This window comes from Selaginella moellendorffii, unplaced genomic scaffold, assembly GCF_000143415.4.
Source record: "Selaginella moellendorffii unplaced genomic scaffold, v1.0 SELMOscaffold_60, whole genome shotgun sequence".
NCBI classification, from domain to species: domain Eukaryota; kingdom Viridiplantae; phylum Streptophyta; class Lycopodiopsida; order Selaginellales; family Selaginellaceae; genus Selaginella; species Selaginella moellendorffii.
In genome coordinates, this window is record NW_003314321.1 from 876,423 (window position 1) to 903,199 (window position 26,777).

Below are 26,777 nucleotides of genomic sequence, written 5' to 3' on the forward strand. Positions count from 1 at the left end.
CCTCCGTCATGATCTTCCACACACCATAGCTGGGAAGAATGTAAGCGATGATCGTGTCCGGCGGTACATGGCCATCGCGCTCCTTGATCTTTGTCTGTCTAGTCCTCGTCTTTCCTTTTATTTCTTCCAGTTGCCACTCTAAAGGGACTCCAAGGGCTCATGAAGCTAGATGGTCTTCCAAACAATGAAGTGAAATGAAACGGAGGAGTTTCGTCTAGAGTCGATTCGATCCAGGACTGGAAATTCTTTTGATTTGGATCGAGCAGAAGTACGAAGAACCCAGATCCAAGGTTTTGTATGAAACTCCTATCTTGTGTGGTTCCATGGTTGTATGGTTGTGTATTCGATTTGATAATGTGTGTAGAGAATTCTAGAGATGTGATGTTATAACACACACACAAATTTCCAGCCGTTGCTATATTCTTTTTTCCTTAATTTTTGTGTGGTGGCGTGAGAGGGTGAAGCCAAGGTCGCGGGTACGATCCTCTTGTCTGACACTCGCCCTAAGTTCTTCCATTCTTTCTTCTTCTCTCTCCAGGCGGCAGGGCTCCTCCTCCCGGGATCGTGGATGCGGCTCCTCCAGCAGTGAGATTCTCGGATTTTTGCCGCGGCGCATCCTGGCGGGATGTGAGAATTTTTCTCGCTTCTCGATCGATCGACAGGAATGCCGCTCCGGACGAATGAGGCTGGGAAATGTGGCTGCTGCTTGTAGCAGTCGGCTCCGGATGTCTCGCGAGGCGCTGGCGCCATGGATCATCGCAGCGGCGGGGGCAGCTGGAGCAAGACGAGAAGCATCACGAGCAGGAAGACGAAGATGGATGCCCTAGCGAGGAGCAGCAGGTATTTGATCTCGGTTCCTCGCCGGGACAGGACGCCGGCGATGGCGGCGCAATCGCAATGGTAGAATTCGAGGAGGAGATGCTCAAGAAGAAGGAGAAGAATGCTTTGCAGCAGATGGATCCAGTGGCAGTGGCGAGGAGGATATCGACCAAGAAGCTGTTTGATGGGGAGGAAGATCACGGTCACACTAGTCCCAAGCCGCCCGGGACGACCAAAACGACGACCACTACTGTTACTACTGCATCCAGTGATCCTCCACAGGCTGCTGTAGAGACTTCTAGGACCCAACTGGAGATCGAGAGCGCTAGCGCGGTGCCTGTAGTGGCTGCCGGGAAGAGGGCGATCGAGTTTAGCAAGCACGCAATGCATGAAGGTGATCTAGCAGGAATCGAGGTGAAGAGAAAGAGAGATTCTAGCGAGCTTGTAGCGGGGCAGCCGCAAGAGCAGGGACTTCTCAGCTCGTTTACGTGCAGCTTCATGGACAATCCCGGGTTGACGGATCTCTGGTTTGCTCCACGAGAAGGAGACGCTGCCAGGATTCGGAAGTTCAAGACTCCGAGCCGGCAGAGGTCGAGGGGACTGGGACGCAGGGCGAGGTACTTGCGTGCGTCGCCAAAGCCGGTTTCTTCGATGGAGAGTTGCTTGAGCGCGCAGCTACATTTCGACGAGGACAAGCGAGTCTCTCGCTCTTTGTTTTTCCAGCCGTTTCAGGAAGGGAGAACTCCTGGCCTTGGCGAAGTTGAGGTGTTGGGAACAGGGACTGGCTCTGGTCTTCGTAGAAACTCTATGCATTTTCCACCATTTTCGAGACCGTTTGCACGGAAGAATTTTAAAAAGCACTTCAAAGCTGGAGGTAAGTTTCTGTTCTTCGCTTCTTTTTCTTTCACTGTTACTTACTTTTGGGAGGTGATTTATTTCTTCTTCTTTGCAGATGATCCTCCACAAGAAGCTCTGCTGTTTAGTTTCGGGGTTGGCATTGGTGTGATGCACATGGTCACGACGAACAACGCTGAAATTGAGAGGCTGCGAAAATGCTTGGCAGAGGCCGAGAATTTAGTCCAGGTGTTGCAGCGAGCAGCAGACCGCGGTGCGGTCGAACGTTCTACGGGCCTAGACTCTGCTGGGAGTAATCTGACGACGGAACAGCAGGGAAACATGGCCGAGTTGGAAGCGCAACTTGAAGCTGAATTGGAGTTGATGCAGCTTAACTCGAACGATTCGACCGAGGAGGAAAGCCATTTTTATTTTGTTTGTTTTCGTTTTTGTACTGAAATTTTCTGCGCGTATGTCTGCAGCTGGATGCCGAAGTGGTACATAGCGAACTGAACGCCAGTGGTTTGCCTGGAGTTTCAGACATTGACGAGGACGATAAGAATCACTCCCATGGTGAGGGGAACACCACAAACTGGGCGGTTTCTCCAAGAGAGCTTGATCGAAGGCTCAGAATGCTCATCGAAACCAGGCAAGAGGAGCGCATTGCCCAGCTAGAAGAAGACCTCCAACATGCTGAAAACCAGCTTCACGACACAGAGATGGAGCTTCAAATGTGGAAAGACCGTGTCTTTCGCTTGACAGGGATGACTCTGTCGACCTCAGGTATGGCTCTTCGTCTTCTATTTACTCCCCAACCTTTTGTCTACTGTAGGGAACAAGGAAGAAAATTCATTCGATCGCTGCAAGCCTGGAGAGCAGAGCCCCTCGGAAGACATCTGTGACGAGTTCCTCAAGTCTGTATTTCTTAGCCGCCAAAACTCGCTCAGGGATCAGGCTGGTGCTTCGAGCTGCAGCATTTCCGAGTGTGGAGAAAGCTGGCAACGGCAAGCTTCCGGCACCACCCCGGAGAATTATCTCAGTGGAGGAGCAGGCATGGACATCGAGCCGGGAGGCTTCCAGCACAATCGAAACAGCAGCACCGACTTGGAGCAGGAGAGAAAAACCACGCCACCATGGAGCTACAGCAGTGTTTTCGCGGTCACCCACGCGGGTTCTACCACTCCGATCCAAGACGTGCGCTCCAGCAAGCTCTTCAACACACCCCGGGCTCTCAGATTGCGAAACGGTGCGCTGGTGCTGGACAAGATACGGTACTGGGAAAACCTCGCCAGGGGCAGCGTCAAGTCGGAGGCTCACACACCTCCAGCGGAGGAAGAAAACGCGACGCAGGGGAACGATCAGAGCTCTCCTCCGGTGCGATTCAGCTGCTCCGATGGCTCCTCCCGCGACGATAGCTCGGCGTCCGATACGGAAGAAGGCGGGCAGGGTCACGTTTTGATCAAGAGGATCGTCGAGAAGTCGAGGAAAGGATCGACGCTGCTCAAAGACGTGGAGAGAATGCTGGCTGCGCTAGATAGTGAGTGACCGTCGTCTTTTTTTTCTTTATTTTTTTCGTTTTTTTTCCGTTCTAAGCTCTTCCCTGTACATCAAAGTTTACGCAAGTTTTGTAAAGCCCACAAAGAAGAAAGAAGAAGAAAAAAATATTTCTTTGACACCTCTAAGCTTGATCTTGCGTTTCTAGAAAATAATTTCGGGTGAATCGGCCAAAAAACCGTCCACCAGCATCTTAACATCGTCGTTAACCTTTCGCTTCTTCTTGTCGACTCTAACTTTCTTCTCGCGCGCGCGCTCTCTCGCGTTGATCTTGAAAGCTCCAAACTGGGGGTGATCGCTGAGGACATACTCCACCAGCGAGAAGCTCAAATCGCTGCTGTGCTGCTCGGTAGCGATGTAAGACAAGTTACGCTTCTCCACTTTGAGGCCGCGGAGGACAAAGCTTTCCTGCTTGCCTTGCTGCTTCCAGTGGCAGCCCTCGATCGTGGTGTTGTCTCGCTGGGATGATCGCTTCCATTTCAATGGCGCGATCAAGGTGATCGTGCTGGAGCCTGTGGCAACCGATCAATCGCTAGACAATGAGAGACGGGAAGGAATACCTGGTGTGATCACATTCCAGGGGTGTTTGCTGAAAAAGTTTGTATCCGGTATGATCTCGTTGATCCTCTGGTTAGAAATCCAGTCCTCCAAGCACTCAACGATTCGATCCGCGCTCAGTACATCGGGACGTCTCTGATCACAAACCCAAAAGAAAAACAAGAGTGGAGCTTTCGCTTTCCAGCCGAAATCCAGAGAGCACGAACCTTTCCTTGCGAGCGCGAGAGTTTTGCGTGAGACCATCTACAGAAATCGTGGACCCGTATGCCGCCCGACGCTGTTGTCTCCACACACACCGGGAGATCGCATCCCGGAAGCTCGCATTTCCTGGCGACGATGCTCTGCGTCTGATCGAGGCACTCCAAGGCGTGGCGCTTGCAGCAGAAGTCGTGATCGCCGCTCCACACTGGATGGTTGCAAGACGAGAGCTGGCAGCGGCCATCGAGCTTTGGCGGATTGAGCAGCAGTCCATTGTTGCGACGCACCATCTCCATCAGGTGATGGGTTTTTCCGCAGCATTCGTGCTGCTTGCCACTGCTCTCTTCAAAGAATGCGAGCTTCGTGCAGCCCGGAAGAGCACACGGAATCGCTGCTCCGCTCGCTGCCATAGAGGAGTGGAAGAAACGCTTCTCTCCTCTCAGCTTTACTAAAAATTTGCCTTAAATTTTTATGGCCTTAATGGATTTTTTGTTGGATATCGTACCTTTCTAATCTTTAGATTTAGCCAAAGGTTTGCAGTACGAATCTTTTCTAGATCCAACGTTTCCATGGTACGTAAATCAATCGTCTTAGGTTTGTAGATCACTACTTTGATTTGATTAAGTCATCTTTATACCACCACAAAATTTTATTCTAACATTGGTGATAGAATTTTATCAAATTTACCCTTGGAAGTGGATGTTTGAGAGAAGAACATAAGAGCTAGGGCAAGAGGGTTCTAATTGTAAAGCTCTCTCTGCAGCACTACTTCCCTGTTCTAGATCACTACTTGTGTGACACGCACCAAGAACAGAGGTCCAGGCCATACAATCTGCTTGGTAAGGCATAGCCGCAATCACATCCCTCGCATCTCTCAGCCTCCCTGCCCTCCCTAATGCATCGATCAGGCACCGGTAGTGATTGGCACTTCTCTCCAACCCGAAGTCCATGGAGATGGAAGCGAATTTGGTGATGGCGTCGGGCATGAATCCGCCATGGCCGCACGCGGACAGCACGCTCACGAAGCTGATCTCGTCCAGCTCGAATCCCCTGAGATTCATCGCCGGGAAGAGATCCAAGGCGAGATTGTTTTGGCCACCGCGGGTGTAGATGGCAATCATCGCGTTCCAGGATTCGGTGCTGGGATCTGGCAACCGATCGAAGAGGCTCTTGGCCTCTGTCAATCTCCCGCATCTGCCATAGAGATTGAGAAGCGCGTTGCTTAAGACTTGGTCGGATTGGTACCCGAGGTGGATGATCTCCTGGTGTAGGAGCTTTCCTCGTGCTAGATCGCTCCCATCGGCACAGGCATCCACTACTGTGATGAAGCTCACGGCGTCAGGCTGGATTCCTTCCAGATCCATGGCGCTGAAGAGCTGTATTGCCTCGAGAGATTGTTGGCTCTTGGAGTACGCGACGAGCATTGCAGTCCACGAGACGATATTTCGATCGGGCATGGCGTCGAAGAGATTCTTTGCCTGCTCAAATTGCCCACTCTCGGCATACGCTGCTAGCATCGCCGTGGACGAGATCACATTAAGCTCGGGCATCTGATCATGCAAAGCTCTAGCGCGATCAATCTCCCCGGCTTCTAAGAACCCTAACAAGAGCGCCGTCCAGGAGAGAGCGTTGCGCTCGGGCATGGAGTGGAACATTGACATGGCTTGCGGCAATTGGCCGTTCTGGGCATATGCTGCCACCATGGCAGTCCACGTCACGAGGTTCCTCTCCGGGATGGCATCAAAGAGCCGTTGGGCCTCTGCCAGCTCGGAACAGTCGGCGTACGCAACGATAATGGTCGTCCACGTCACTACGTTCCGTGCTGGCATTTCCTCGAACGTCGATCTTGCCCGAGCGAGATCTCCACCGTTGGCAAACGCGGCCATGAGCGTCGTCCACGACACCACGTTGTGCTCGGGCATCTCCTGGAAGAGACGCTGGGCGGGATGCAAATGCCCGGCCTGGGAATATGCGGCGAGCATTGCGTTCCAGGATACCAGGTCCCTTTCGGGCATATTCTCGAAGATGCCGCTGGCTTCGTGGATCTGGCCATTGGCGACGCACGCCTGGAAGAGGATGTTCCAGGAGAAGCGATTAGGGATTGGGATGGCGGCGAAGGCGCGGCGCGCGTCGTCTAGGCGGCCGCAGCGGCCATACATCTCGATGACGAGATTGTGAAGGTAGATGCTCGGTAATCCGCGAACGCTGTCGTGAATCTGCCGTGCCGTGACGATGTCATCGCAGGATTTGATCGATCGGGCCCAGGCGGCGTCGGGAGATTGCTCCATCGCAGCCGCATTGGGAAATATTTCGGTGGGAGAGGCTCGCGATTCCGTGGCGGGGACGAAGGCGCCTGGCAAGAAATGCGGCATTTCGACGCCTCCACCGGCATTTGCAGGTAAGATGTGGATGCCTGATCGATAATCAATCGCGATTTCTTCGCATGATTTCTTTGCTTTCTTGAGTGATGGCTTCTTTCTTCTCTACACATTGCTTAGGTGTTCTTCCTGGTTTTTCTCTCGTCCATTCGCTGGCTGTCTTGTTCCACACGCTCTAGCGTGGCGGCGAGATTACGCTAAGAAATTTGGTGCCTAAGGTTTTAGGGCTTTAGGGCTCTCGTGCACGCTCTTCCTCTTTGGGTTGCTGACGCATCTGTCTGTAGGGACATCCTAGATTCTCGCGCAGGACAAGTGATTATCTCCAAGGAGCAGCAACAAGTAGCACCGATGAGCGCATCATTAAAACCAAGTAAGCTGCTTCATCTTTGGCTTGAGAGCTCACGAGAGAGGCTATGTAAGCACTGAGCTATGGCTGCATTCCTTGCTTCTACGAGGTTCTCATGGGTGTATGCCTTGTTTCAGCTCATGTATGGTCAGCCGTGTCGAGATGGCTCCGGTGGCAAGGCGGGGATGACAATGTAGCCGAGACGTCCGTGGTGCTGGATGTGGAGCAAGAGTACCAGAGGGCGATCAGGACGGATTCGTATGTGGAGTTTGCGGAGAGGGTGGCCGTGGCTCGACTAAACAGGGAGACTGGAACTAGTGTTCAGGGGTCCGTCTCGCCAATGCCGAGATCGTTCGAGCGGCTTGCTGCCGCCTTGCTGGAGCCCGAAGAGGATAAGATCCTTGCGCTTCTCACCACGAACAAGGAGTTGGGGAAGAGACCCGAGATCCATCAGCTGGTTTCCGAGTACCTGGAGGAGAGCCGGAAGTCGTCCGCGCTCTGGGCTTCGCTCCTCAAGAGCATCCAAAGCTCCCGGGACAGGTGCCAGGAGATTGGTGGCATCCTCAAGAGCCAGACAAGCGACCAAGAGATCTTACGCGAGCTTTGCTCCATCGACGAGGGTGAGAATCTCTTCTCGGTAGCGGTGGTGCAGCAGTTCCAGCCGCTCCACGACCATTGCCTCGGCATGCAGAAGAAGCTGGACAAGATCCGGAAGAAAGTCGGGAAGAAGCTCCGGCTCACAAGGGCGTGCCTCAAGGTCTCGACGGTGATCTTGTCCATTGGTTGCTTCATCGTGCTCCTGGTGACGACGCTTGCGCTGTTCCTGGCGGTGGCGGCGCTTGTCGTCGGCTGCAAAGTCTTCACGTTCCCGATCGGCTACGTGGTCCGGCGCCTCAATCTCCGCAAGAGGAAGAAGCTCAACGCTCTCGAGAGGCAGTGGAGGCAAGTGGAAGCCGTGAGCCAGGGGACTTTCGTGGTGGTCCAGGATCTAGACACGACGAGGAGGCTGGTGATGAGGCTGGGCAGCGAGATCGACTTCACCAACAAGGCGGTGGCGTTCTCGATCCGGCACCGCGAAGATCGATCGATGCTCAGCCAGTCGCTGGAGCGATTGAGGCGGAACCAAATGATTCTAAGCCAGCTCTTGGACGATCTCGAGGTGAACATCTACCTCTCCTTCATGAGCATCAACAACACTCGCCGAGAAGTTTGCAGGCAGTGAAAAAAACACTCGAGCCAAGAATATTCTACAGGACCCGAATATTCGGCTACTGGTCAGCGGTGCCGTACTTTTGACCGTACGGCCGCGTGCGTTTAGAAATTGTTCCAGAATATGCAGTCCACGAATCCAGCTGTATCTCGGGGAGTGGCACGTGTCAGGCAATCGTTTGCTCCGTAACACCGGTAACTAACACTGGTTAAAGTTTTGGCGAGCCGTGGTGGCCGTTTGAAGGCACAAACCTCGCGTCGCGCGGTTTGCGCCCCGCGCGATTTGATGGGCTGCGACCTCTTCATTCTATTCATTCTCTTGTTCATTCCACTCTCTCTCTTTTTCTGCCCATTTCTTTCTTGATCCACCGCCGGGGTTTTCGATCGATCGCCAAGAAGCGCTGCGGAGACGCGCATTTCGACCCTCGGCGGTAAGATTTGTGGCCGATGCGTTTTGTTGCGAGGCAAGAATCTTGCTTCCCTAGCTCGTCTTCCGTCCATCGGCCAGATGAGAAGATTCGAGCTCCAAAAGCCGGAGAAATGCTGTGAGGAGGCTCGGATTTCGGGATCTTTCTTCGAGAATGCAGGTCGAGGGGATGGATTGGCCCTAGGAAGTGGGAGTGGTTTCACGTAGCATAGAATTTCTAGAAAGGGAGCTGTACATACTAGTCTAGATTAGCATCCCAGTCTTTAGCACTCGAATGCTTTGGCGATGGCTCGCAGCGATCCGGATTGGGCTTCGTGGCACGATGATTCCTTCAAGCTGGATGCCGATTCTCCATTGGGTATAGCATTTGAGTTACATTTCATTTTCACGTGAGAGCTGACGACTTTACTTCTTTTTTTTTTTAGCTATTTCTCGATCACTCTGGGATGAGCTCTCGCAAAGTGAGGCGGATTCGCGAACTTTGTTCGCCTCGACGCCTGCGGCGGACATTACTGAGCCATTTCTATCATCTTTGTCTCATCCAGGTGCGAAGTTTATCCTTTTGGCTTCTTTCTCAAGTCGTATCTTTGATGCACAGGCGGCTCTCAAAACCACTGTGATGAGCAAGATAGCCCTCGCCAGAAGAGGAGACGAATGCTTTTCTTCTCGGGACTACAACCGCAGGAGGGCTCATCAATCCAAGACTACGAGGTACAATTCAAAGCGACCTTTAGTCAGCTAAAGTTTTAATGTTCTGTAGATCTCAGAGCGTGCTCAAGAAAACCCGTCTTGGTGCCAAGGTACGGTTTGTAAGGTCAGTTAACTTCTTGGTAATTTTGCCATGCAGAGGATTCTCTCGAAGATAACCTGGAGCAGCCGAGTGATTGCTGGATGGAAACTTGCTTTAATGACTCTGATGAACACAATATGGAAGTTGTCCCTTGCAAAAAAATCCAGGTGCCTTTGTGCCATACTGCCAGTGAGATCCCAAGTACCGATATTTCTGCTTTCTGCCTTCTTTGTCACTTTCTTTTCTAAGCTGTTTGTCTATGTCAGGTAATTTACAGGATAACTCCAACAGAGGCCCCGAGACACCAATCTCGGGTAGAGGTGAGAGGCTTTTTAATATGTTGTCCCGGATTTTCTAACATGTTCTACATACTTTACAGGTAGAAAGAAACATCGTGTGCAGGGTCGGCAGAAGCTGACGAGCCCCGTCGCGTATCCATTCGCTCTACTGAAACCGTGTGGCGCGACTGGCGATATAACGTTGAGCGATTTAAACGAGAGAATTCAGACCCCGAGAGCGAAACCCATCGTGAGGCGGTTAAGTGGCGAGCTCGGTGATTCGGAGTCCTCTCAGAGCCTGGGAGCAGGACTATCTGGAAAATCCGTCGTAGCTCTGACTAAGATCCATACCGAAGGGAACGGTTCAATTACGATAATGCGAACTAAAGGATGACTTCGTGACTCATCGTTAAGACTTAAAAGACTTAAACTCATTGTTAACGTTTTATTTCAGATCAGCGAGAAAACGTCGAGATCTGGCGGTCATGCATGCATGCAGCGTAAGTTGTCTCAAGTCCCTGTTAGTGTGTATAAATATCGTGTTGGTTGTTGCAGGTTGTAATCACGACTTCCTCTTATCGGCTTTTCTTTCGACTGTAAGTTGTGTTGCAACTTTCTTCGCTTTGCTGACAAGTGATGCTTTTGTAGGAAGCGAGGAGAAAAAATGGCAGCAGCAAATATGGTGCTGTGGATGGTGCTGGGATTGCTGGTGAGTTCCTGTCACGCAGACGGTAAAGACTATCCTCCAAAACCTTACAAAGAAGAGTGTCCGCCACCGCCTTACTCTTATCCCGAAGAATGTCCGCCACCGCCTTATTATCCCGAAGAATGCCCGCCACCTCCTGAAGAATGCCCTCCTCCTCCTACGCCTCCTCCTACTGAAGAATGCCCGCCTTCGCCATATCCACCACCTGCTGACAATGTCGACTGTTCCAAGTGTACGTGTATCTGTGGAGCCTGTCCAAAGTGTGAAGCTTACCCGCCTCCGAAATGCCCCGAAGTCCATTGTCCCGATGTCAAGTGTCCTAAGTGCGACTGTCCCGACTGCCCGAAGTGTCCTCCCGAGAAGGTGTGTCCTCCCGAGAAGGTTTGTCCTCCCGAGAAAGTTTGTCCTCCCGAGAAAGTGTGTCCTCCTCCAAAGGAGTGCAAGCCTTGCAAGGAGTGTTCCCCTCCAAAGGACCATCCTCCTGAAAAGTGTCCCAAGTGTGATGCTTGCGACAAACCATACAAGCCATGGCCGGAAGCTGCGGAGACTTTTGCTCCTGAGGATGTCTCGCTGATAAATGGACTCCTGTCGGTGGAGTATGCTCTCAATGGATACTACAAGAACGCGGCCTCCAGCAGCTTCAAGGACGTGACCGTGAAAAAGCTGGTTGGCGATTACAAGGCTCAGACTGACAGCCACATCAAGTAACTCCTCTCAACTCTTTTCCTTCCATATGTTAACCCCTTGTGCTTGTGTAGAGCTTTGAGCGGGCTGCTCAAGGAACAGGCAACGAACGAGCCACAGATGAATCTTAACACCACCGTCTTCTCAAAGATGATGACTTCGGCCACCGGCAAGCAGAGGACGTTTGATGCTTACTCATCCGGAACGAACTCTTTGTTGGCGGCGTCTACTCTCGTTCCTCTGGCGTCTGGCGTCTCTACTTCCATGCTTGCCCAACTCCAAGGCCAAGCTGCCAAGAGCGTAAGTTTGATCTCTCTCCTTTTCCTCTTCGTCTTGATAATCTGTTTTGCTGCAGCTGGTGGCTGGGGTCTCGAGCTCTCTGGCCGGGCAGACGGGTGCTGTTAACGCGATGCTCCTCCAGCGAGCCAGCGACAGCGTTGCCAAAGGCCTGACCGTGGGAGAAGCGTCGCAAAACTTATCAGCGTTTGAGCAGTCACTCCAGGCGACGCCATCGTCGTCCTCGAGCAGCAGCAACACAACAGTTGAGGTCTCGGCCGCGCAGTTCTCGGGCGCTGCTCTAACTCTTGACGCAACGCAAGCTCTGGCCGTGCTCAAGCAAATGGGAATTCTCACGTAATCAACCAACAATGGGAGAGCCATCCATCTCTTGGGACGTGTTCTCCCGAGAGAATAAAACTAAGTTACGCTGACGTAACGACTAATAAGAAATCAAAGCTCACACACTACTTTTTCTTCTTTGCGCCATCTTTTGATACTACTACCAATGAATTGTTCTTTCTCGAATGACCACGTTTTTAGCTGATCAAATTCTAACATGGCCAAGTTTTTGTCTAGAATCGCTTGACTTGGGCTTCGACCACTTTAAAATATTTCCATCAGCGCGAAAGCTCATTGCTCATGATGTTCTGTTTATTTCTTCCTTTTTCTTTCTTCTGGTCCGGTTAGCAGGCCACCTCGAATAAATAAATGTCAAAACTTGGGATGAATGGTACACAAAACTTTTAGTCTTGCGATCAGGCGGGCAAGTGGAGCTTGACGTTGTTCTTCCAGCTACAAGCAAAACAAAAGAACGTACATATGGTGAATGAGCATAGAAACAAAAGCACTAGTTCACTCTGTCACAGACCTGTGAATATAGTAGTAGAAGAAATCAGCATAAAGAGCTGTTTGTACTGCCCCGGAGATCCAAGCTGAGAATTGTGCCACAAGAAAATCAGACCTTCACCACAAAACGCTAGAATTTTAAAAGAAACTCACGTATCCACTGCACGTAGTGCTTCTCTGTCATGTACCGGTAAGCCCAGTTGACGATATACAGCGCCCTGTAAGCTCTGCGAGAGAGAAAAATCGAGTTTTTAACACACCACAAAGCACAAATTTCATACCCCAATAGAAAAACGTAGTTTCCCGTCAGATTGTCGATGTTCCTCGTCCTCTGGAGTAGAACCAGCTGCGGGAAGATGGCCACGGCCTCCAAGTAAATCGAGAAAGTCCAGGCAACCTGGAACGAAAGAGAGAGAGAAAGAAAAGGTAGAGCTTTGGTGATGGACGAGAGCCAAAGCAAAGATTGTGTGGAAGGAAATGTACCTCGAGAAACGTAAACTTCTTGTGGATCACGAGCGCCAGGAGCAAGCACGGAAGCACAAGGAAGTAGTGCCGGAACGTGTCTTGCTCCTTGTCATACGTTCGGCGCACCAGTTTGTGGCGCCGCATGTACCACACGATGGTCATGGACGTGGAAAGGAAGATGATCTTCATGACGAAGTTGTAGAGCGAGACAAAGTCTGTGAACAAATCGAGGTAGCGCGCCACGAAAACCAGCGCGTAGAGCTCCTGCGTCTTGAGCGAGATCCCTGCGTTTTAAAGTTTTGAGAAGAATCGCCTCTTTGATCGATGCCATACCATACCTGCGCAATTCTTGATGGTGTGGATTTTGAGCAGCAGCACCACAATGCTGAGAAGATGCGTCATGTCGCCTGCTAAGCGGAAGAGATTCATCGTGTCGCGCTCCTCCTCCAAAAGCTATGGATCAAAGATCTGCGCGCCTAGAAATCCCACATTTCACCCTATTTGCGCCAAATTCCGCGCTCCCCCTGGCTGTAGAGCTCGCCAGCGCTGTGAATCTACCGAGATTTCCACTAGATCTGCAAGATCGCCTACCCAAGCCCAAAAGCCCTAGCCCAGATCTAGCCAACGTCTGGAATTAAAAGCTCCGTGAGCCGTCGATCTTCATTCCGGATCCAACGGCTGGCGTGGCGGATTAAACCCTCAACTACGTCGAATGTATAAAAGAAAAACTATTTGATTCTAAGAGAAGAGGGCACGCACACAGAGGACACTGGAAAATGGAGAGGGGGAGCTGTGACGAAGACGCTCTAGGTTTCCAAGCTATGCGCAGCGGCGAGATGGAAGAACCCTAGGCGCGGCGGTGGAGCAACGGCGACGCGAGGTAGGAGATAGGAATCCATCGCTCGGTCGCTGCAGCGTGTGTGCCGAAATCTTTGGATTCTTGCGTCCTAGCGCTGCATTTCGCTTTCTTGCGATCATTCATCACCTCGATGATCCAATGGAGGATGAAATATGGCCTGTGTGGTTGCAGACATTGGACGACCATGTCGGGCGCCTTCTCTTCGCTCAAATATAAGAATGTCAAGCACTGCAGTACGCATCCCAAGTTCCTCCACAGCAACAGTACGAGCCATCGCTGGGCTTTTGGCGCTATTGCCGAGTAAGCTTGCTGGTACGAGTGCTCACTCACTCTTCTTCTCTTTTTTTTTTCTAGGCTTATTGACAATGCCATCGATCCTGATGTGAATGCGTCGCAATTTTGCATTGACCTCAAGGAGTTTAACAACGAGCCTTGCCTCGTTCTCATGGACAATGGCTGCGGTTTGAATCCAGAGAGACTTCATAAAATGCTCAGTTTTGGGCATTCGAAAAAGGTAAGGAGGTGTTTTTCTTCAAGTCTCCTCTTTACGCTGTTTGCCCGAATGCAGCAAATGACTCCTGGTGATAGATCGATCGGGAAGCATGGAAATGGTTTCAAGGTTGGACCTTTTTTCATCTGCGCCTTACTCTTAGCTTGCTTATATTGTTTGCTTCAGTCGGGAACAATGCGCTTAGGAAAGGACGTACTAGTTCTTACAAAGTGTGCTGTCAGTATGACTACTGGCTTCCTTTCTCAGACTTTTCTGGTAAGTGTGACTTATGATGGCCAAGTCTCATTAGAAAAATCCTGTATGAAAATCAGGCTGCTGTGGGAGCAGAAGACATCCTCATACCGCTAGTTACCTGGGATTTGCGTGGAAGTATCCTTTCCAGCTGCTTGAACATAGCGTGCCATTCTTTTCCTTGACTGCAGGGAAGATAGAATGAGTCCAAAGCATGCGGACATCGAAGAAAGCTTGCAAGCTATATGTACATACTCCATTTTTCCTGACGAAGCAAGCATTCTTGCTCAGCTTGATGCGATTCCTGGAACAGGCACGGTAAGCTTGACAAAAGCTGTTTAGAAATATCATGTTTTCTTGCTAAACATTTGGTAAATCTTTTTCCTCTCTAGATCCTGATCATTTCAAATTTACGCCGCCATGAAGGAATCCTTGAAATGGACTACAAAACGGATCCTCACGACATAAGAATAACATCAGAAATTACCAGTTCCCATTATCAGCAACTGCGACCCAATCAGGTGATTGACTTGTGAGGTTCTGAAAAAGCTAAAGTTGTCTCATTCCTCCTGCAGCCTAATTCCACTGACGTTCCTAGTGACTACTCTCTTCGGGCCTACGTTTCAATACTTTATAAAGTTCCTCGTATGCAGATATTTATTCGGTAAGCCATCTGATGTCACAGCGTACAAAGTTAAGACGTAAAATGCTGCAGTGACAACAAGGTGAAGACGAAGAGGGTCTCTGGACTTTTAAGTCAGAAGGTGACCGAAACTTATAAGCCAATGGGAGTTACTGATCCCGTGAAAATTGAAATGGGGTGAGTCATCATACTGTATTCTTTTAAGTTGAGCTGACGTATCCTCGTGATTGTAGTTTCAACACCGAAAACAGAAACCTGTATGGCATGATGCTTTATCACAGAAATCGTTTAATTAAACCTTATATGAGGGTAAAATTGTGTATAAGAAGAGTCCATGTAACACACTATTCCCGTTTTTCAGGTTGGTATGCAGCTTGAAGAAAATGAAAGGGGAATGGGTGTCCTGGGCATAGTTGAAGCGGATTTCTTGCACCCAACTCATAATAAGCAGGTTAGAAGCTTTTGTTCCGTCAACTGTAACATAATTACCTGTTTTGTGAAGGACTTCGACGACACAACTGCATACCGTAGGCTGCTGAAGAAGCTTTCGGATGTTTTGGCTGAGTACTGGTATGTTGTGTTTATTTTTCCTTCGATTAATAATTTTTTGTTGCAGGTGGGAAAAGAAGGAAAGGATCAGTTTAAGCTTACCTCAACCTGAAACTCCTACGAAGCGACCTGCGGAACCAGAAAGTGTCGATGAGGATGTTCCAGATGTCGTATGGGTAATAAGCCTTTTGGTGCATTTTCGTTGTTTTTATTCTATTGTCATAGGTGCAATGCGATAATCCTAGCTGTCTCAAATGGCGTGTGCTACCTGAGGGGACCGATGCTGCTACTCTTCCTGATAGCTGGTAAGGTTATATATTATCCGTGAAATCCTATCTGATTATATATTTTTGTGACAGGTTTTGCGAATACCATCCTATTGCTAAGTTTCGCAGGCACGAAGAACCAGAAGAAGAATGGGACGCGTCTGTTCAACATGAGGTATCTTTTCTTTCTTTTTCGGCATTAATATAAGCTTGTTTTCTAGATTATTGAAAGAAGAAAAGAACGGAAACGGGAATACGACCGCGAGAGGAAAGAAAAAGAAGCTCATAAGCGTCGACAACGGCTGGTATTTATAGCTTATTAAGCGGCTCACGTATTAAATATGATCATTGCCAGGAAGTTATTGTGGGGAGGGAGGAGCAAATGGCAATACACCGCCAGCGGGAAGCTCTCAGGAAGGAGATGGAAGAACAAAAGGCAAAAGATTTTGAAGCCATTGAGCAGGTATTTGTCATGCGTTGTTTGAAACTAGGCTGAGAGTTCGGACTTCCTGCAGGAACGTAAGGCCCGGGAGGAGGAAGTCTTAAAGCTTCAAAAGGTATATTTTTATAGTAGCGAAACTGTTCTCATTGCATGTCTACATCACAGGAACTCCATGAAATGCAAGCTAGGCGCGATGAGATTCAAAAGCAGCACATCGAGCTTCTGCATCGTTTGGAAGTTGACGGAGCGAAAAAAAGCACAGCTCCTGTCAAGAAGGATGAGAACCATGTGCAGTTCTCGGAGCACGTGAGTATTTTTAATTGGATTTTTGTATCCTGCTTTACGGTTCATACTCGTGATTGCAGGAAATGTCCCAAGTAGGAGTTTCGGGCTCCGAGGATATATCAGAAGAAAGGCCTGTTGACTCCCGCAAAACCGATGAGGCTTGCTCGGGTCAGCAAAATGACGGACGGACTCAATGGAAGGGGAACGAATTGCCCAGCGATGGCACTCAACACTTGCCCGATCAGGTGAACAAAGACTATCCGCAAGGGAATCATCAACACTATGAGCACCGCCAGGAGACACGCCTTCTCACACCAAGTTTGGATGGTGAACCGTATCAGCACCGCCCAGAAACTAGTAAAGATGACAAGCTGGTGGGAAATGAAGACTACCAACGTCAGCAAGCTAGCTTATTTCCCTTGCAAAAGCAGTTTGTCGTCCATGACGACAGGCGAAACTACCAAAATCAAGAGGAGATCCACTTTTCAGGTGGGAGAACTGGAGAAGAAGAACGACACAACAGGCAATATCAAGGAGCTGACCAGCAGCTTACAGAGGATAGAAACAATAACGATGAAGGCTATGGACATCCTCTGGATGCTCGATTCTCAAGCAAGCGTACCAACGAGCTGGGACAAGCTTTCCAGTGGCGGCAGCATCCATATGGAAGCGACAGGCAATACGGAGAGGACCGGCATCCGCAAGACCACCATATGGGAGTTAATCGCATTCAGGTCTATATAATCCTGCATTAGATAACTGACGAGGTGTGGTTTTCTACAGGGGTCGGAGCTTATGGAACCTACCTCTAATCGGTTCCAAGATAATCGGCATAGCCAGCTAAAAGGAAATGAACTTTCAATATCATATGCACCCATACAACCGCTGCAGGAGTGTATGCCTGGGTTTTCACCACAGTATCCACATGCAAAGCAGCCACCTTCAGCTCCTCAAGACCAAGTTACAGCCAATGGACATACTCTGGGTCCTTTGTCTTCGTTTCAACACGTCAACATGGAAGGCGGACGCATGTACCAGGATGATAGCAGAGGGTTGCTACCGAGAGGCACTCAACGGTATCAATCTGTACATGGAGTTGTCGACGCCGAGAGGTAAAGCTTCTTCAGCACAAGCTTTGGTCTTATTAACTTCCATTCTTCCCAGCTTGTCCCTATGCTCCGATGCAATGATCGTTCCTCGAGCGGACACTTCAATGTCAAGCGGAGCTTTGCAAAGACGCGAAGCTGACTCGTCGTTGATCCTCTCACTGCAGGGGTATTTCCTGTTCTCAGTCTTGAACTAATCACTCGCCTTTTCTTCCTCGTTTGTCTTAGACGTTTGCGGACGGCTCTCAAAACGTTACTCAAGTTATCTGGGCCTTTGGAAACGCAAGTTGATGCAGATGAAATGCTTTCCTCTGACTTGGAAGTTGTAAGATTTTGATTTTTTCTCTGTTTTGTGAATTTCTAATGTCTTGTCTCGTACTGCAGGTAACTATATGTGAAAAGGTACTTCAGCATTCATCCTTTACACAAGTGTTTTCTGACTGGTGTGTTGCAGGCAACGAACTATGTTGGAATGAGGTGGCAAGCCTATGAGCAAGAGATTGCAAAGTTGAAGACCGAGCTGGCTTATACAGTACAGGTATATCTCGCTTATGATCGTCCTTCTTGTAGCACATCTAAACGTTTCTCTCAGGCTGGACAAAATTTTAGAATCCGTGCCATAGCAGGAGAACAATGGGATAACGGGAATGCTACTATCCTGAAGTGACCCTGTGCCTTCTCGTCGACGTTTTGGTAAAATAGACAGGTAGTGTACATGTAAAGTTCTGATACTTTTAGACGAGACTTCGAGCGGGCCTTAGGATTATTGCCATTAACTGTTGATGACTAACTGATTCAAAAGAATGCCCGGGGCTCGTCATATTTCTCTTTGACGTATTTTCTACAATAAATATGTCGTTGTTTGCCAGTTTTGTAGAGTAGACATCAGTCGAAACGACAAGTCTGGTTTTCATTGTCGACCAGGAGAATCTTTGTTCGAAGGATCCCAGTTTTGTAAGATCTTCATGAGCGATGTAGCCTTCCGCTTGGCTCGTGAAGACCCGCTGGCCAGAAGCGAGTGTAGTGCTGTTATGCTTCCAGGAACGGTCAGAAGGCAACGCACGACGGAGTGATCACCGCCTCGGCACAAGGCAAGCAGTACTGCTGTTGCGTTTTCCTTCTCTCTTGGTGATCCTGACTCGAGAATTCTCACCAGAAACGACATAGCTGAGGTTCGTGCAATGGACTTGGCGCCGGGCTCGGAAGCTGCAAGCAGACCCAGGAGGGCCAGCGAGTTTTCCAGCAACTCGGCGTTGCCTTCGTCGTCCATGTACTGCTCCAGGTTCTCCACCAGCGATGTCACCGCGCCGGCTTGCACCACCTTTTCCTTGTTCTCCTCGAGGAGCGAGAGGTTGAACAGCGCAGACACGGCGTCCTTCTTCCCGGTCTGCGTCCCCTTTTGCAAGAGCTCCACCAGCGCAGGTATAGCTTGTCCTTTGCTCCCGATTGCGACTTTGTTTTCATCCGAGGTTGACAGGCTGAAAATGGTGGCAGCGGCATTCTCCCTCGCCACGGCGCTGTGGCCGTTGCAAAGCACGACGACGATGGGATCCAGAGCTCCAGCAGTCATGATGAGGCTCTTGTTGCTGTCGAAGATGGAGAGGTTGAGCAGCGCAGTGATGGCGTTCTCCTGCGCCGATGCGTCGCGCGAGAGCAAGAGCGAGACAAGGAAAGGTATGGCTCCCGCTTCAGCAATGCATCTCCTGTTCTCCATTCCTATCTTTGCCAGGAGCCGGAGCTCGTACGCAGCCTGCTTTTGAATATCTGGAGGTCCCATGGCCAGCTTTCCAACCAGAAACGAGGCCGTCATCCTAGCCGCTGCTATCGTGGCCTGAGCATTTGCAATGTGGTCGACACCAACTGTAGCTCTCGAGTCCTTCCCCGACATCCAGAACGGTACCTTGTTCTTCTCGCACCACTGCGCGATGAGGCTCCGCAGCGCAAAGTTTGGGATGAGCGTCATGTGGATGAGCTTCTGGCCACTCTTGGGACACGTTATATTACCGGCCTCGACCCACCTCTGTATCGACGATCGATCGTACGTCTGGCCGGTGGCAATGATCACCGGGTCTCTCATCAGCTCCAAACTTATGGGACACTTGTACTCGTCGGGGATGCTGCTGCTGCTCAAGCTCAAGCTCGTCACCAATTGCTTCTGGGCCTCATCGTCATCCTCGACGTCGAGAGCGTGTTCTTGGACGGGATCCTCAGAGACCATGCCGTAGAGGACGCAGCTCGAGAAGCACAGGAAGCTGATGAGGCTGTTGATCCGGCAAGCCTTTGGTGACCTGGACGACGACTTTCTACTCAGGGAGGACCGGGTCGTCGTCGTCGAGGTGATGGAGGAGGAGGATGACGCAAGCTTTCGCAGCTGCTCGAGCTCTCTCTGGCACTCCTTGGCACTGGTGAGCAACAGTCGCTTGAACAGCTCCTCGATCCGGTCACTGCTGGGAGTCCTCTTCTTCTCAAACTCCTTGAGCAGCTCCAGCAGCTTGGCCTGCAAGTCGAGCTCCACAGGATCCACAAACAGCTTGAAGCGCCGGGCTTGCAGCTTTAGCAGCTCGACTTGCTCCTTGATCTCGATGGGAAGCTCCAGCAGGCTGAGCGGAAGCATCGACAGTGGAGCGGCCATGTCCCTGGACAGCTCAAACAATTTGGTGGAGTAGAGCTCACACTCGGCCAGGAGCCAGAGCTGGCTCGACTCTCGCAACTCGTCGGCGAGCTCCCCGGCCCGGAGCATGACCGAATGGAGCTCCTGGAACGCTATCACAGCCGAGGGTGGGAGGAGCAAATTCCCGTCTCTTACCTCTTCTACCACCGGGAGCATCAACCTCACTCTTCGCAGAATCACCGTCAAGTTCTTCCTCTGGCACGGACCCAGGTACGCTTGCTGGTGGTGACTTGCGACTAAGTTTGCGGCTTCCAGGAGCTCTTGCACGACAACCCGTGGAGCAGCGGCCATGGCTGACGATGATCCGCGAAAGCTGCCACTGTTTCCACCATGCGACTAGCAAGCATGCAAGCACGGCATAGCGCAAACTTGCTCCTTCGGCTCCTCTTAATAATTTTTAAGTTGTTTTTTCTTCTTTGCCTTGGAAGTTGGGATGGGCCAAGTCGTCGTGTTCTTCGGCATTTCCCCCGCGCTGTTTGAACGGCTGGGATATTTGGAGCTTTGTGTTGTGTCGTTTTATGAGCCCACGATGTTCCAAGGGTTATTTTGAATATAATTTGGTAGCATATTCTGCATTTCTATCTCTTGAAATTGGACTTTCAGAAAAAAAAAGGTAAAGGGTAAACAAAAATAGAGTGATTTTGGTATATGAGCTATTATATTAATCTAGACCATTCGCTCTTGTATAGAAGTTAAAGTTTTTGCGTTAATTGATATGTACATTTATGTATACACTCACAATATGTGTTTTAAAAATATATTTGCAATTACACTAAAACATAATGTTTTAAAACTTAGTAATCTAGATTATATTTAGGTATATACTGGTATATTTGGTGCACGAAACATATAGGCATCTGGTTTTATGGTTTTGATGCAGGGACATTCGTGACCATGGTAGCTCCTTGATACAAGGTCGGATTCGTGTACCAACTAGACGTTGTGAATGAAGGCGATGAATGAACTTGTTGCTTAGCCGCTGCCTTCAACTCGACCAAGAGCAGCGTTTGGTTGTCGTTCTTTGAAGACGATAAGATCTTGTACACAACCTGCTTCAGTTGTTCATAGTCTCTGGCCTGCAACGCCTTCCGAATCTGTCCACAATGGTAATCGTCTATGCTGTTTTTATCCACTCCATCAGAAGCAAGAATAAGGAAGTGGCAGCCTTTGGAAATGTCAAAGTTGAGAATGTCCGGAACAGCACTCACAGCTTGTTCTTCTCGACTCAGCTGCGGATTGCTCTTGAACGACCAATCCCCAATGCTGCGGGTCACCATGAGCGAATCGACATCGTCTTCTTTGCCAGCCAAAGTTATGCGTCCCTTTGAGCCCCTCTCCACATAGCCACCCGCCTTGACGACCCTGTCTAGCTCCCCAGGACACTTGCAGTCGTGCTCCTGGCTGATATCCATCACGTACCCATCCACAAACAAGCAGCAGAAAGAATCGCCAACATTGCCAAGAAAAACCTGGTTGTCATCAGTAACCAGAGCCACGGTCGCGGTACTCCCACAGTCGTCAGCATCTGGAGCCCGTGAATCTGCCTCCATGAAAACCTGATGCAAGCTCCTCGCATAGTCGCCGTCCCGGAAAGCCTGATTGCAGCCCAGGATCGTGCTCATGCTGCCAGCGCAGAAGCGTGCCACTTGATCCCCGCCGTGTCCGCTACAGAGTGAGCGTCCTCCATTGTGCTCCTGAAGCCCACGTCTTGGAAGCACAACACTCTGACGCGCCTGTCCTCCACAACCTCCATTCTGCCCTATCGCCCTAATTCAGAATCAACGAAAAGGCTAAAAGATATACCTTGTGTGACACGTGGCTGTCGACGTGGGTGGCATATTCCCGCTCTATTTAATTGCGGGAGCACTTAAATAGGGCTGATGAGAGGCGTGCACGTGTTCGGCGATGGCCAGATTCGCAAGAGCAGGATTGAGGAGCTGGTTTTGGGTCGCCACGACCCTTCCAGCTGTGCGTCCTGTCAAGCACTCTCCCCGGAGCAGAACTCGCAGAGATAAATAAAAGACATTTAACCACGATGGTTCTCCTTCTCAAGTAGCATGAAATTTTGAAATGGATCTAGAGCTGAAAGGCTAATGGACACTTTGTGAAAAATTGCTACATAAGAAATTTGGACAATTTTTTGTTTTTCTGAAGTTTTTTCTCTTTCATGAACGACCAATAAGGAACCTGGGGCATTATTGAGGAGGTGTCGGTGGGTTCGGGGGTTCCCGATGGCCGCGGGGGGGGCATGGGGCCGGGTGGGGTCATTTAGCAGGCTGATCACAAAGCATGTAATTCTTTCTTCCTTCTTTATGATTCTATTTCTCATGTTGCCATGGAATTTATCGGCAATAGCTACGGGAGTAGTGGCCAGGGATCGTCTGGCAAGGGAAAGCGTCGCCATGGCAATAAGTAATGTAGTCTTGGTATATGTTCTTAGTATGTTTCCTCAAACTTGGTTGTCCGCAAAGAAGTTCTCTCGCTTGTGACAACGAAGTATGACGAAGCTCGAGTTCGTCCTCGGCCACGCCCAGGCCAAGAAATTATGCACCCAGGTCCGGCTGTGAATGATCAGCCCAGCTAAAGAGCTCGCAAGGCGAATCTCTGGCAGGATCTAACCACTCCGGGCTCTACGATAGCCAAGGAGGCGAAACTCAAAACTTCGCGGCCTTCCTCACGTTGTTTCTGGCTATGAGAATGACTTCCTCCTGTGTAAACAACAACAAAAAATTTACGGAATGCTGCCAGCATGCTTGAGGCCTTTCTTGCTTTGCTTCGTTTTCATTTTAACGAGCATTTTCTTTCATCTTTCCTTCCAGGTGCATCCATCCCGTTTCTTGCAAAAGCGAAAGTGAACCTTACAAGCAACGGAGTGTAGAGACGAGTCTTTTGGAACTGGATGAACCTTTCCATCCAAGCGGTGACCCCTTGGGAGGAATCAACGCTGACATGATACTGTGGAAATCCAGCTCTCTCACCTGCGCTTTCGCCTTTTGACCAGCAGCTCAATCACGCCCTCCAACAGCAATTTCCCACCAATGCCTTCTTGAGCACGCAGTGATTCTCTGGTGGATGGACGTCCTCCATTGGCGTGGCTCCCGCACCTTCTCGGATTTTCCAGTGATGGCTGCTGTTGGATCCATCATCGTAGGATCCGAGGATCTGGATGCCTGCAGCTTCTTGTTGCGTTTTAAGTTAAGTCTTCACATAATACTATGGATCTTACGCTTGCAGCACACACACGATGTTCATTGTTGAGTGTATGTTTCAAGTCACAAATTGCATCGTCTCCGAACTTTGGACTCCAGACTCCAGGATGTTGACACGTGCCATCCATATTTCGAGCATCAAGGGTCTCGCCGAATCGCAAAATACGAAAGTCTTGCCAAGACCATCTAAACTACTTTAGAAAATGTGACAATGCCTTTGGATTCAAGAAACCTAGCCATTTTCAAACGATTTCCTCATGACCAACATGGGCTATAAGATTTACTTCATTCTCTTTACAGGTCTCATCCCAGCTTGTGCCAACTTTGGAGAGCATGCAACTCAATATGATGACGTTTATTTTTCCCCCCATATAATCTAGCTTCTTACAGCTTCTTAGTTTTACTGTTAATAGCTATCTGCCTAGAGTTCCAATCTTAAAGTGTTGCGAAAAATTCTTTAAATTAACCCATGCGCCTCGTGCCTCATCTCTCAAAATACATTTTTCAAAAACAGCATATAGATAAATAGATAGTTCCTCGTCTATCAGCAAATATACTCTGCATTGAAAGGTTGAACAAAATCCGGATCATCCTTGAAAACACGAAACCTGTGTTCTAGGCATAAGTTTGCTTCGCCATAGAACCTAGTCCTAAAAAAGCTGACCCTACGTTTAAATCGTCGTTACGTGCTCCAGGCTTTACTATCGTCCAAAGAAGTGGCCTCGGTCGTGGTGGTGTCCCCTTCATCCTCGCCAAAAACATGCATTTAATTCCTCTTCCGCGCATATTTTCCACACCTCCATTTCTTGAGCCACTGGTTTCGCAGCCGCTTTGGATTGGGCAACGATGGATCGCGTTTGGATTTCGGGAAGAACACGCACGGCAGTCATGGCCAGATCTTTAATTTCCACGGAATCTAAAATCTGGACATAAGATCATGGCGGAGCCTGCTACTTCACCGAGCCGACGAGCAAGCGTGGATTCAGTGCTGTCCGATTTCCAAGTGGAGCTCCTCAAGGTAGAGAATTCTCTGGAGAGTGTGTTATTGCTCACGAATTCTCTCGAGCAGCAGAACCACCGGCAGCAAATCCTCGACGACGATGAGTTCTTCCTCGACGATCATCCAAAGTCTGGACAAAATGGATCGAATTTGCTACTGGACGAACGCGATGCCTCGATGAATGAGTGCTCGACGTCGTCGCCATCGCAATTGGGCGATTCTTCCTCGGTAGCGTTATGGCAGGGAGGTATCCGGCTGGTAATTGAGGCACCAATCGCCAAAGTGTGGGAGATCTCTTCCGAGAGGTGCGGAATCTCTCGCTGGATGCCCATGATCGAGGAGTGCGTGGAGATCGATCCGGGCGATGGTATAACCGGCAGCCGGAGGCGAATTTCCGGCGATATCCTCCCCCGGATCGACAACATCCAGTCGTGGGCGATCGAGAAGCTGGTGGAATTCGACGCGGAGAATCACTACTACACGTATGAGGTGGAGGAGAGCAACATTGGGCTGGAGGGGTACCGCGCCACGCTCCAGCTCAACGATTTCGGCGATGACACCACGCTGGTGAATTGGGTGTACGAGGTGAGGGCGATGGAGGACAGCTCCGAAGAGGGCATGGCAGATTACATGGGAATGTTCTTCAAGGCATGCCTCAGGCGCCTGGAACTTCTCGCAAGCGGGAAGGAGAGAGACGACGAGAACACGCGTACAAATCCCATTGGTCCAGATTGAACACGTGTTTGAACACTATTAGTCCAGCTGGCATATATATAATACGTGCCAAATTTCTATTGATCCAGCTGGCACATAAGGAGCACGTTTTATGCTTTTACACCAGCTGGCACAAGCCATGTCTTCTAAATCAATCAATCCTAGATAAAAAAATCAATGTCTTCTCGATCGAAGACTCATTGTCTTCACGATCAAAGGATCAGTGTCTTCTCGATCAAACCACCAGTGCAAAGCCACTAGCATTGGCTGGCTCAGTGTAGAGATTGGAAAGAAGAATGTAGCAAGTTTGAGCGTCTGGATTGATCTCCACTGCCCGGCGAGCGGCTTGGCCGCCTCGTTCTTCATCGCCATGGGTCTTGGCAGCAGCCAAGAGCATCGTCCACGCAACGCTACTGCTGTGGATCGCGCTGTTCGCAGCAAACGCGATAGCTTCGTCCAGCCATCCCAATCGCCCAAACACGTCGATCACGCAGCCGTAGTGCTCGTCGACCGGATCAATCCCAAAGTCCTCGACCACCATCCTGAAGTATTCCCAGCTCTTGCTCGCGAGGCCGGCGTGGCTGCAAGCGCCCAAGACGCTGATGAAGGTAACGTCGCTGGGATCGAAGCCTTCGAGGATCATGGACGTGAAAAGCTCCAACGCCTTGGTGGATTCTCCTCGCTGCGCGTATACTTCGATCATGGTCGACCAGGAGCTCACGCTTCTACGCTGGATTCGATCAAACACCTCCCTTGCTCGAGCCAGGCTCCCAGATCTGCCGTGGGTGTTGATCAATGCATTCGCCAAGACAGTGTCCGAGAGGAATCCAGCAGCTTCCACGCGATCGTGGAGGAACTTGCCGTGATCTGGAGAAGAAGATCCGGCGCAAGCTTCCAGCAAGCTCAGGAACGTCACCTTGGACGGCTTGAGCCCTTCAAAGTCAAGCCTCTGGAAGATCTTGAGTGCTTCTAGAGAACGCCCATTCTGGGCATTTGCAGCGATCATCGCGTTCCACGACACCAAGTTCCTCTCGCTCATCCGATCGAAAACTTCCTTGGCTCTTGCGACGTCTCCAAACCTTCCATACATACTCAAGACCGCATTGGCGAGATTGAGCTCCATCTCGTGGCCAGCTTCCAGAATTCTTCTGTGGATCATCACTCCTTTCTCGTACTGCCCGAGCCCAGCACAGGCATCTAGAAGGGTGATGTGAGTCACAAAGCTCGGCTTCTCGCCCAGCAAATCCATTCCCTGGAGCATCTTCATGGCGCGATCGTAATGCCTGTTCTCGCAGTAGGCTGCGATCATGGAGCTCCAGGTAACCACATCTCTCTCGCCACACCCATCGAAGATCTCCTTTGCCCGGCCTAGGAATCCACAGCTAGAGTACATGTGGATGAGAGCGTTCTTGAGAGAAACGTGGTAGTCTTCCGAGCTTTCCTCGATCAAGCAGTGGAATTGCTTGCCTCTCGTCCCATCCTTGCAGCTCGCGCAGCAATCCAGGACGAGGAGGAAGGTGATTCTATCCGGCCTGTCGCCGAGCTGCTGCATTCTCGACAAGAACTCGATCGCGCGCTGCTCAGCGCCATTCCGAGAGAATGCCGTGAGGATGTTGTTCCAGGAGAAGACATTTGGGGCGTGGATGCCGTGGAACACCGCTAGAGCATCGCCGACGCGGCCGCATTTGCCATACATCTCCACCAGGAGATTTCCAAGGTACCTGTCTCGATCCAAGCCCCTGGCGGCGATGGCGCCGTGCACGCGCCGGCCCTCCTCTAGATCGCGCGTCGCGAGACATCGCCGTACTGCTGCCTCGAGCGCCGAGTAGCTACGAGCTTCCTCCGACCGATCAAGAACCCTAGCTCCTCTCTTGAGCATCCAAAAGCATCATTCCAGCCAAGATCAAGAATATTCTCAAG

At 50.3% G+C, this 26,777-nt stretch overlaps 11 protein-coding genes across 14 annotated transcripts; 6 read left to right on the plus strand and 5 right to left on the minus strand.

Moving 5' to 3' along the window:
• The first annotated feature begins 369 nt into the window (after nucleotides 1-369).
• LOC9644508 lies at nucleotides 370-3,335 on the plus strand. Its single transcript, XM_024689158.1, has 4 exons — nucleotides 370-1,693; nucleotides 1,772-2,070; nucleotides 2,136-2,436; nucleotides 2,486-3,335. Exons 1-4 carry the CDS (start codon nucleotides 694-696, stop codon nucleotides 3,196-3,198), a joined length of 2,313 nt encoding a protein of 770 aa, XP_024544926.1. The 5' UTR covers nucleotides 370-693; the 3' UTR covers nucleotides 3,199-3,335.
• Nucleotides 3,336-4,646: 1,311 nt separating this feature from the next.
• On the minus strand, nucleotides 4,647-6,122 carry LOC9644714 (pentatricopeptide repeat-containing protein At4g02750). Its single transcript, XM_002984012.2, has one exon. It carries the CDS (start codon nucleotides 6,120-6,122, stop codon nucleotides 4,647-4,649), a length of 1,476 nt encoding a protein of 491 aa, XP_002984058.2.
• Nucleotides 6,034-8,034, plus strand: LOC9644715 (UPF0496 protein 1). 2 transcript variants are annotated; one of them, XM_024688940.1, is made up of 4 exons: nucleotides 6,034-6,143; nucleotides 6,208-6,361; nucleotides 6,626-6,711; nucleotides 6,825-8,034. In XM_024688940.1, the coding sequence occupies exons 2-4, from the start codon at nucleotides 6,327-6,329 to the stop codon at nucleotides 7,907-7,909; spliced, it is 1,206 nt and encodes a 401-aa protein (XP_024544708.1). In that variant the 5' UTR covers nucleotides 6,034-6,143; nucleotides 6,208-6,326; the 3' UTR covers nucleotides 7,910-8,034. The 2 variants fall into 2 exon arrangements, with proteins under 2 accessions (XP_024544708.1, XP_024544707.1); XM_024688939.1 differs by having other exon boundaries at nucleotides 6,091-6,361; nucleotides 6,637-6,711.
• Nucleotides 8,035-8,240: 206 nt separating this feature from the next.
• LOC9644510 (protein XRI1) lies at nucleotides 8,241-9,797 on the plus strand. 2 transcript variants are annotated; one of them, XM_024688942.1, is made up of 7 exons: nucleotides 8,241-8,681; nucleotides 8,749-8,868; nucleotides 8,922-9,034; nucleotides 9,084-9,123; nucleotides 9,171-9,302; nucleotides 9,380-9,433; nucleotides 9,493-9,797. In XM_024688942.1, the coding sequence occupies exons 1-7, from the start codon at nucleotides 8,609-8,611 to the stop codon at nucleotides 9,783-9,785; spliced, it is 825 nt and encodes a 274-aa protein (XP_024544710.1). In that variant the 5' UTR covers nucleotides 8,241-8,608; the 3' UTR covers nucleotides 9,786-9,797. The 2 variants fall into 2 exon arrangements, with proteins under 2 accessions (XP_024544710.1, XP_024544709.1); XM_024688941.1 differs by having other exon boundaries at nucleotides 8,242-8,681; nucleotides 9,171-9,314.
• LOC112351312 lies at nucleotides 9,798-11,527 on the plus strand. The gene is made up of 5 exons (XM_024688938.1): nucleotides 9,798-9,891; nucleotides 9,947-9,987; nucleotides 10,040-10,801; nucleotides 10,856-11,081; nucleotides 11,137-11,527. Exons 1-5 carry the CDS (start codon nucleotides 9,877-9,879, stop codon nucleotides 11,416-11,418), a joined length of 1,326 nt encoding a protein of 441 aa, XP_024544706.1. The 5' UTR covers nucleotides 9,798-9,876; the 3' UTR covers nucleotides 11,419-11,527.
• Nucleotides 11,528-11,680: 153 nt separating this feature from the next.
• On the minus strand, nucleotides 11,681-13,030 carry LOC9644511 (ER lumen protein-retaining receptor). The gene is made up of 6 exons (XM_002984013.2): nucleotides 12,710-13,030; nucleotides 12,390-12,655; nucleotides 12,188-12,303; nucleotides 12,060-12,133; nucleotides 11,929-11,992; nucleotides 11,681-11,852 (listed from the first exon to the last, which is right to left on the minus strand). Exons 1-6 carry the CDS (start codon nucleotides 12,798-12,800, stop codon nucleotides 11,816-11,818), a joined length of 648 nt encoding a protein of 215 aa, XP_002984059.1. The 5' UTR covers nucleotides 12,801-13,030; the 3' UTR covers nucleotides 11,681-11,815.
• An 87-nt stretch (nucleotides 13,031-13,117) lies between these two features.
• LOC9644716 (MORC family CW-type zinc finger protein 4) lies at nucleotides 13,118-18,131 on the plus strand. Its single transcript, XM_002983884.2, has 27 exons — nucleotides 13,118-13,251; nucleotides 13,402-13,530; nucleotides 13,585-13,744; nucleotides 13,799-13,849; nucleotides 13,907-13,996; nucleotides 14,053-14,110; nucleotides 14,169-14,290; nucleotides 14,365-14,493; nucleotides 14,548-14,636; nucleotides 14,688-14,792; nucleotides 14,849-14,924; nucleotides 14,977-15,066; nucleotides 15,118-15,185; nucleotides 15,232-15,340; nucleotides 15,390-15,469; nucleotides 15,524-15,605; nucleotides 15,652-15,735; nucleotides 15,786-15,893; nucleotides 15,946-15,987; nucleotides 16,038-16,178; nucleotides 16,238-16,891; nucleotides 16,941-17,269; nucleotides 17,322-17,432; nucleotides 17,492-17,588; nucleotides 17,648-17,665; nucleotides 17,718-17,801; nucleotides 17,856-18,131. Exons 2-27 carry the CDS (start codon nucleotides 13,415-13,417, stop codon nucleotides 17,928-17,930), a joined length of 3,168 nt encoding a protein of 1,055 aa, XP_002983930.2. The 5' UTR covers nucleotides 13,118-13,251; nucleotides 13,402-13,414; the 3' UTR covers nucleotides 17,931-18,131.
• A 33-nt stretch (nucleotides 18,132-18,164) lies between these two features.
• Nucleotides 18,165-20,310, minus strand: LOC9644512 (U-box domain-containing protein 1). The gene has a single exon (XM_024688937.1). It carries the CDS (start codon nucleotides 20,223-20,225, stop codon nucleotides 18,174-18,176), a length of 2,052 nt encoding a protein of 683 aa, XP_024544705.1. The 5' UTR covers nucleotides 20,226-20,310; the 3' UTR covers nucleotides 18,165-18,173.
• A 487-nt stretch (nucleotides 20,311-20,797) lies between these two features.
• On the minus strand, nucleotides 20,798-22,130 carry LOC9644717 (protein phosphatase 2C homolog 2). Its single transcript, XM_002984015.2, has 3 exons — nucleotides 22,122-22,130; nucleotides 21,830-21,909; nucleotides 20,798-21,701 (listed from the first exon to the last, which is right to left on the minus strand). The coding sequence occupies exons 1-3, from the start codon at nucleotides 22,128-22,130 to the stop codon at nucleotides 20,798-20,800; spliced, it is 993 nt and encodes a 330-aa protein (XP_002984061.2).
• A 1,602-nt stretch (nucleotides 22,131-23,732) lies between these two features.
• LOC9644718 (lachrymatory-factor synthase) lies at nucleotides 23,733-24,945 on the plus strand. 2 transcript variants are annotated; one of them, XM_024689160.1, is made up of 2 exons: nucleotides 23,733-24,161; nucleotides 24,213-24,945. In XM_024689160.1, the coding sequence occupies exons 1-2, from the start codon at nucleotides 24,081-24,083 to the stop codon at nucleotides 24,876-24,878; spliced, it is 747 nt and encodes a 248-aa protein (XP_024544928.1). In that variant the 5' UTR covers nucleotides 23,733-24,080; the 3' UTR covers nucleotides 24,879-24,945. The 2 variants fall into 2 exon arrangements, with proteins under 2 accessions (XP_024544928.1, XP_002983931.2); XM_002983885.2 differs by having other exon boundaries at nucleotides 23,734-24,161; nucleotides 24,216-24,945.
• A 147-nt stretch (nucleotides 24,946-25,092) lies between these two features.
• LOC9644513 (pentatricopeptide repeat-containing protein At1g11290, chloroplastic) lies at nucleotides 25,093-26,736 on the minus strand. Its single transcript, XM_002984016.2, has 2 exons — nucleotides 25,957-26,736; nucleotides 25,093-25,842 (listed from the first exon to the last, which is right to left on the minus strand). Exons 1-2 carry the CDS (start codon nucleotides 26,734-26,736, stop codon nucleotides 25,093-25,095), a joined length of 1,530 nt encoding a protein of 509 aa, XP_002984062.2.
• Nucleotides 26,737-26,777: the final 41 nt, after the last annotated feature.

What these genes read in the sequence shown, in the direction of transcription:
- LOC9644508 (XM_024689158.1), top strand. Translation starts at nt 694, where the DNA reads ATGTGGCTGCTGCTTGTAGCAGTCGGCTCCGGATGTCTCGCGAGGCGC. An exon ending in CGAACGATTCGACCGAGGAG is followed by an intron (nt 2,071 to 2,135) that starts GAAAGCCATTTT and finishes GTATGTCTGCAG; the next exon opens with CTGGATGCCGAAGTGGTACA. An exon ending in GATGACTCTGTCGACCTCAG is followed by an intron (nt 2,437 to 2,485) that starts GTATGGCTCTTC and finishes TGTCTACTGTAG; the next exon opens with GGAACAAGGAAGAAAATTCA.
- LOC9644714 (XM_002984012.2), bottom strand. Translation starts at nt 6,122, where the DNA reads ATGTATGGCCGCTGCGGCCGCCTAGACGACGCGCGCCGCGCCTTCGCC.
- LOC9644715 (XM_024688939.1), top strand. Translation starts at nt 6,196, where the DNA reads ATGTCATCGCAGGATTTGATCGATCGGGCCCAGGCGGCGTCGGGAGAT. An exon ending in GCCTCCACCGGCATTTGCAG is followed by an intron (nt 6,362 to 6,636) that starts GTAAGATGTGGA and finishes GGGACATCCTAG; the next exon opens with ATTCTCGCGCAGGACAAGTG. An exon ending in GAGCGCATCATTAAAACCAA is followed by an intron (nt 6,712 to 6,824) that starts GTAAGCTGCTTC and finishes GCCTTGTTTCAG; the next exon opens with CTCATGTATGGTCAGCCGTG.
- LOC9644510 (XM_024688941.1), top strand. Translation starts at nt 8,609, where the DNA reads ATGGCTCGCAGCGATCCGGATTGGGCTTCGTGGCACGATGATTCCTTC. An exon ending in CATCAATCCAAGACTACGAG is followed by an intron (nt 9,035 to 9,083) that starts GTACAATTCAAA and finishes AATGTTCTGTAG; the next exon opens with ATCTCAGAGCGTGCTCAAGA. An exon ending in GACACCAATCTCGGGTAGAG is followed by an intron (nt 9,434 to 9,492) that starts GTGAGAGGCTTT and finishes CATACTTTACAG; the next exon opens with GTAGAAAGAAACATCGTGTG.
- LOC112351312 (XM_024688938.1), top strand. An exon ending in TATCGGCTTTTCTTTCGACT is followed by an intron (nt 9,988 to 10,039) that starts GTAAGTTGTGTT and finishes ATGCTTTTGTAG; the next exon opens with GAAGCGAGGAGAAAAAATGG. An exon ending in AAGGCCAAGCTGCCAAGAGC is followed by an intron (nt 11,082 to 11,136) that starts GTAAGTTTGATC and finishes GTTTTGCTGCAG; the next exon opens with CTGGTGGCTGGGGTCTCGAG.
- LOC9644511 (XM_002984013.2), bottom strand. Translation starts at nt 12,800, where the DNA reads ATGAATCTCTTCCGCTTAGCAGGCGACATGACGCATCTTCTCAGCATT. An exon ending in CACCATCAAGAATTGCGCAG is followed by an intron (nt 12,656 to 12,709) that starts GTATGGTATGGC and finishes TTTAAAACGCAG; the next exon opens with GGATCTCGCTCAAGACGCAG. An exon ending in TTCTACTACTATATTCACAG is followed by an intron (nt 11,853 to 11,928) that starts GTCTGTGACAGA and finishes TTTTGCTTGTAG; the next exon opens with CTGGAAGAACAACGTCAAGC.
- LOC9644716 (XM_002983884.2), top strand. Translation starts at nt 13,415, where the DNA reads ATGTCGGGCGCCTTCTCTTCGCTCAAATATAAGAATGTCAAGCACTGC. An exon ending in GCTACTCTTCCTGATAGCTG is followed by an intron (nt 15,470 to 15,523) that starts GTAAGGTTATAT and finishes TTTTTGTGACAG; the next exon opens with GTTTTGCGAATACCATCCTA. An exon ending in TTGATCCTCTCACTGCAGGG is followed by an intron (nt 17,433 to 17,491) that starts GTATTTCCTGTT and finishes CGTTTGTCTTAG; the next exon opens with ACGTTTGCGGACGGCTCTCA.
- LOC9644512 (XM_024688937.1), bottom strand. Translation starts at nt 20,225, where the DNA reads ATGGCCGCTGCTCCACGGGTTGTCGTGCAAGAGCTCCTGGAAGCCGCA.
- LOC9644717 (XM_002984015.2), bottom strand. An exon ending in ATCTGGCCATCGCCGAACAC is followed by an intron (nt 21,702 to 21,829) that starts GTGCACGCCTCT and finishes ATTCTGAATTAG; the next exon opens with GGCGATAGGGCAGAATGGAG.
- LOC9644718 (XM_024689160.1), top strand. Translation starts at nt 24,081, where the DNA reads ATGGCGGAGCCTGCTACTTCACCGAGCCGACGAGCAAGCGTGGATTCA. An exon ending in TCCAAGTGGAGCTCCTCAAG is followed by an intron (nt 24,162 to 24,212) that starts GTAGAGAATTCT and finishes TCTCTCGAGCAG; the next exon opens with CAGAACCACCGGCAGCAAAT.
- LOC9644513 (XM_002984016.2), bottom strand. Translation starts at nt 26,736, where the DNA reads ATGCTCAAGAGAGGAGCTAGGGTTCTTGATCGGTCGGAGGAAGCTCGT. An exon ending in AGCTCAATCTCGCCAATGCG is followed by an intron (nt 25,843 to 25,956) that starts GTCTTGAGTATG and finishes GCAAATGCCCAG; the next exon opens with AATGGGCGTTCTCTAGAAGC.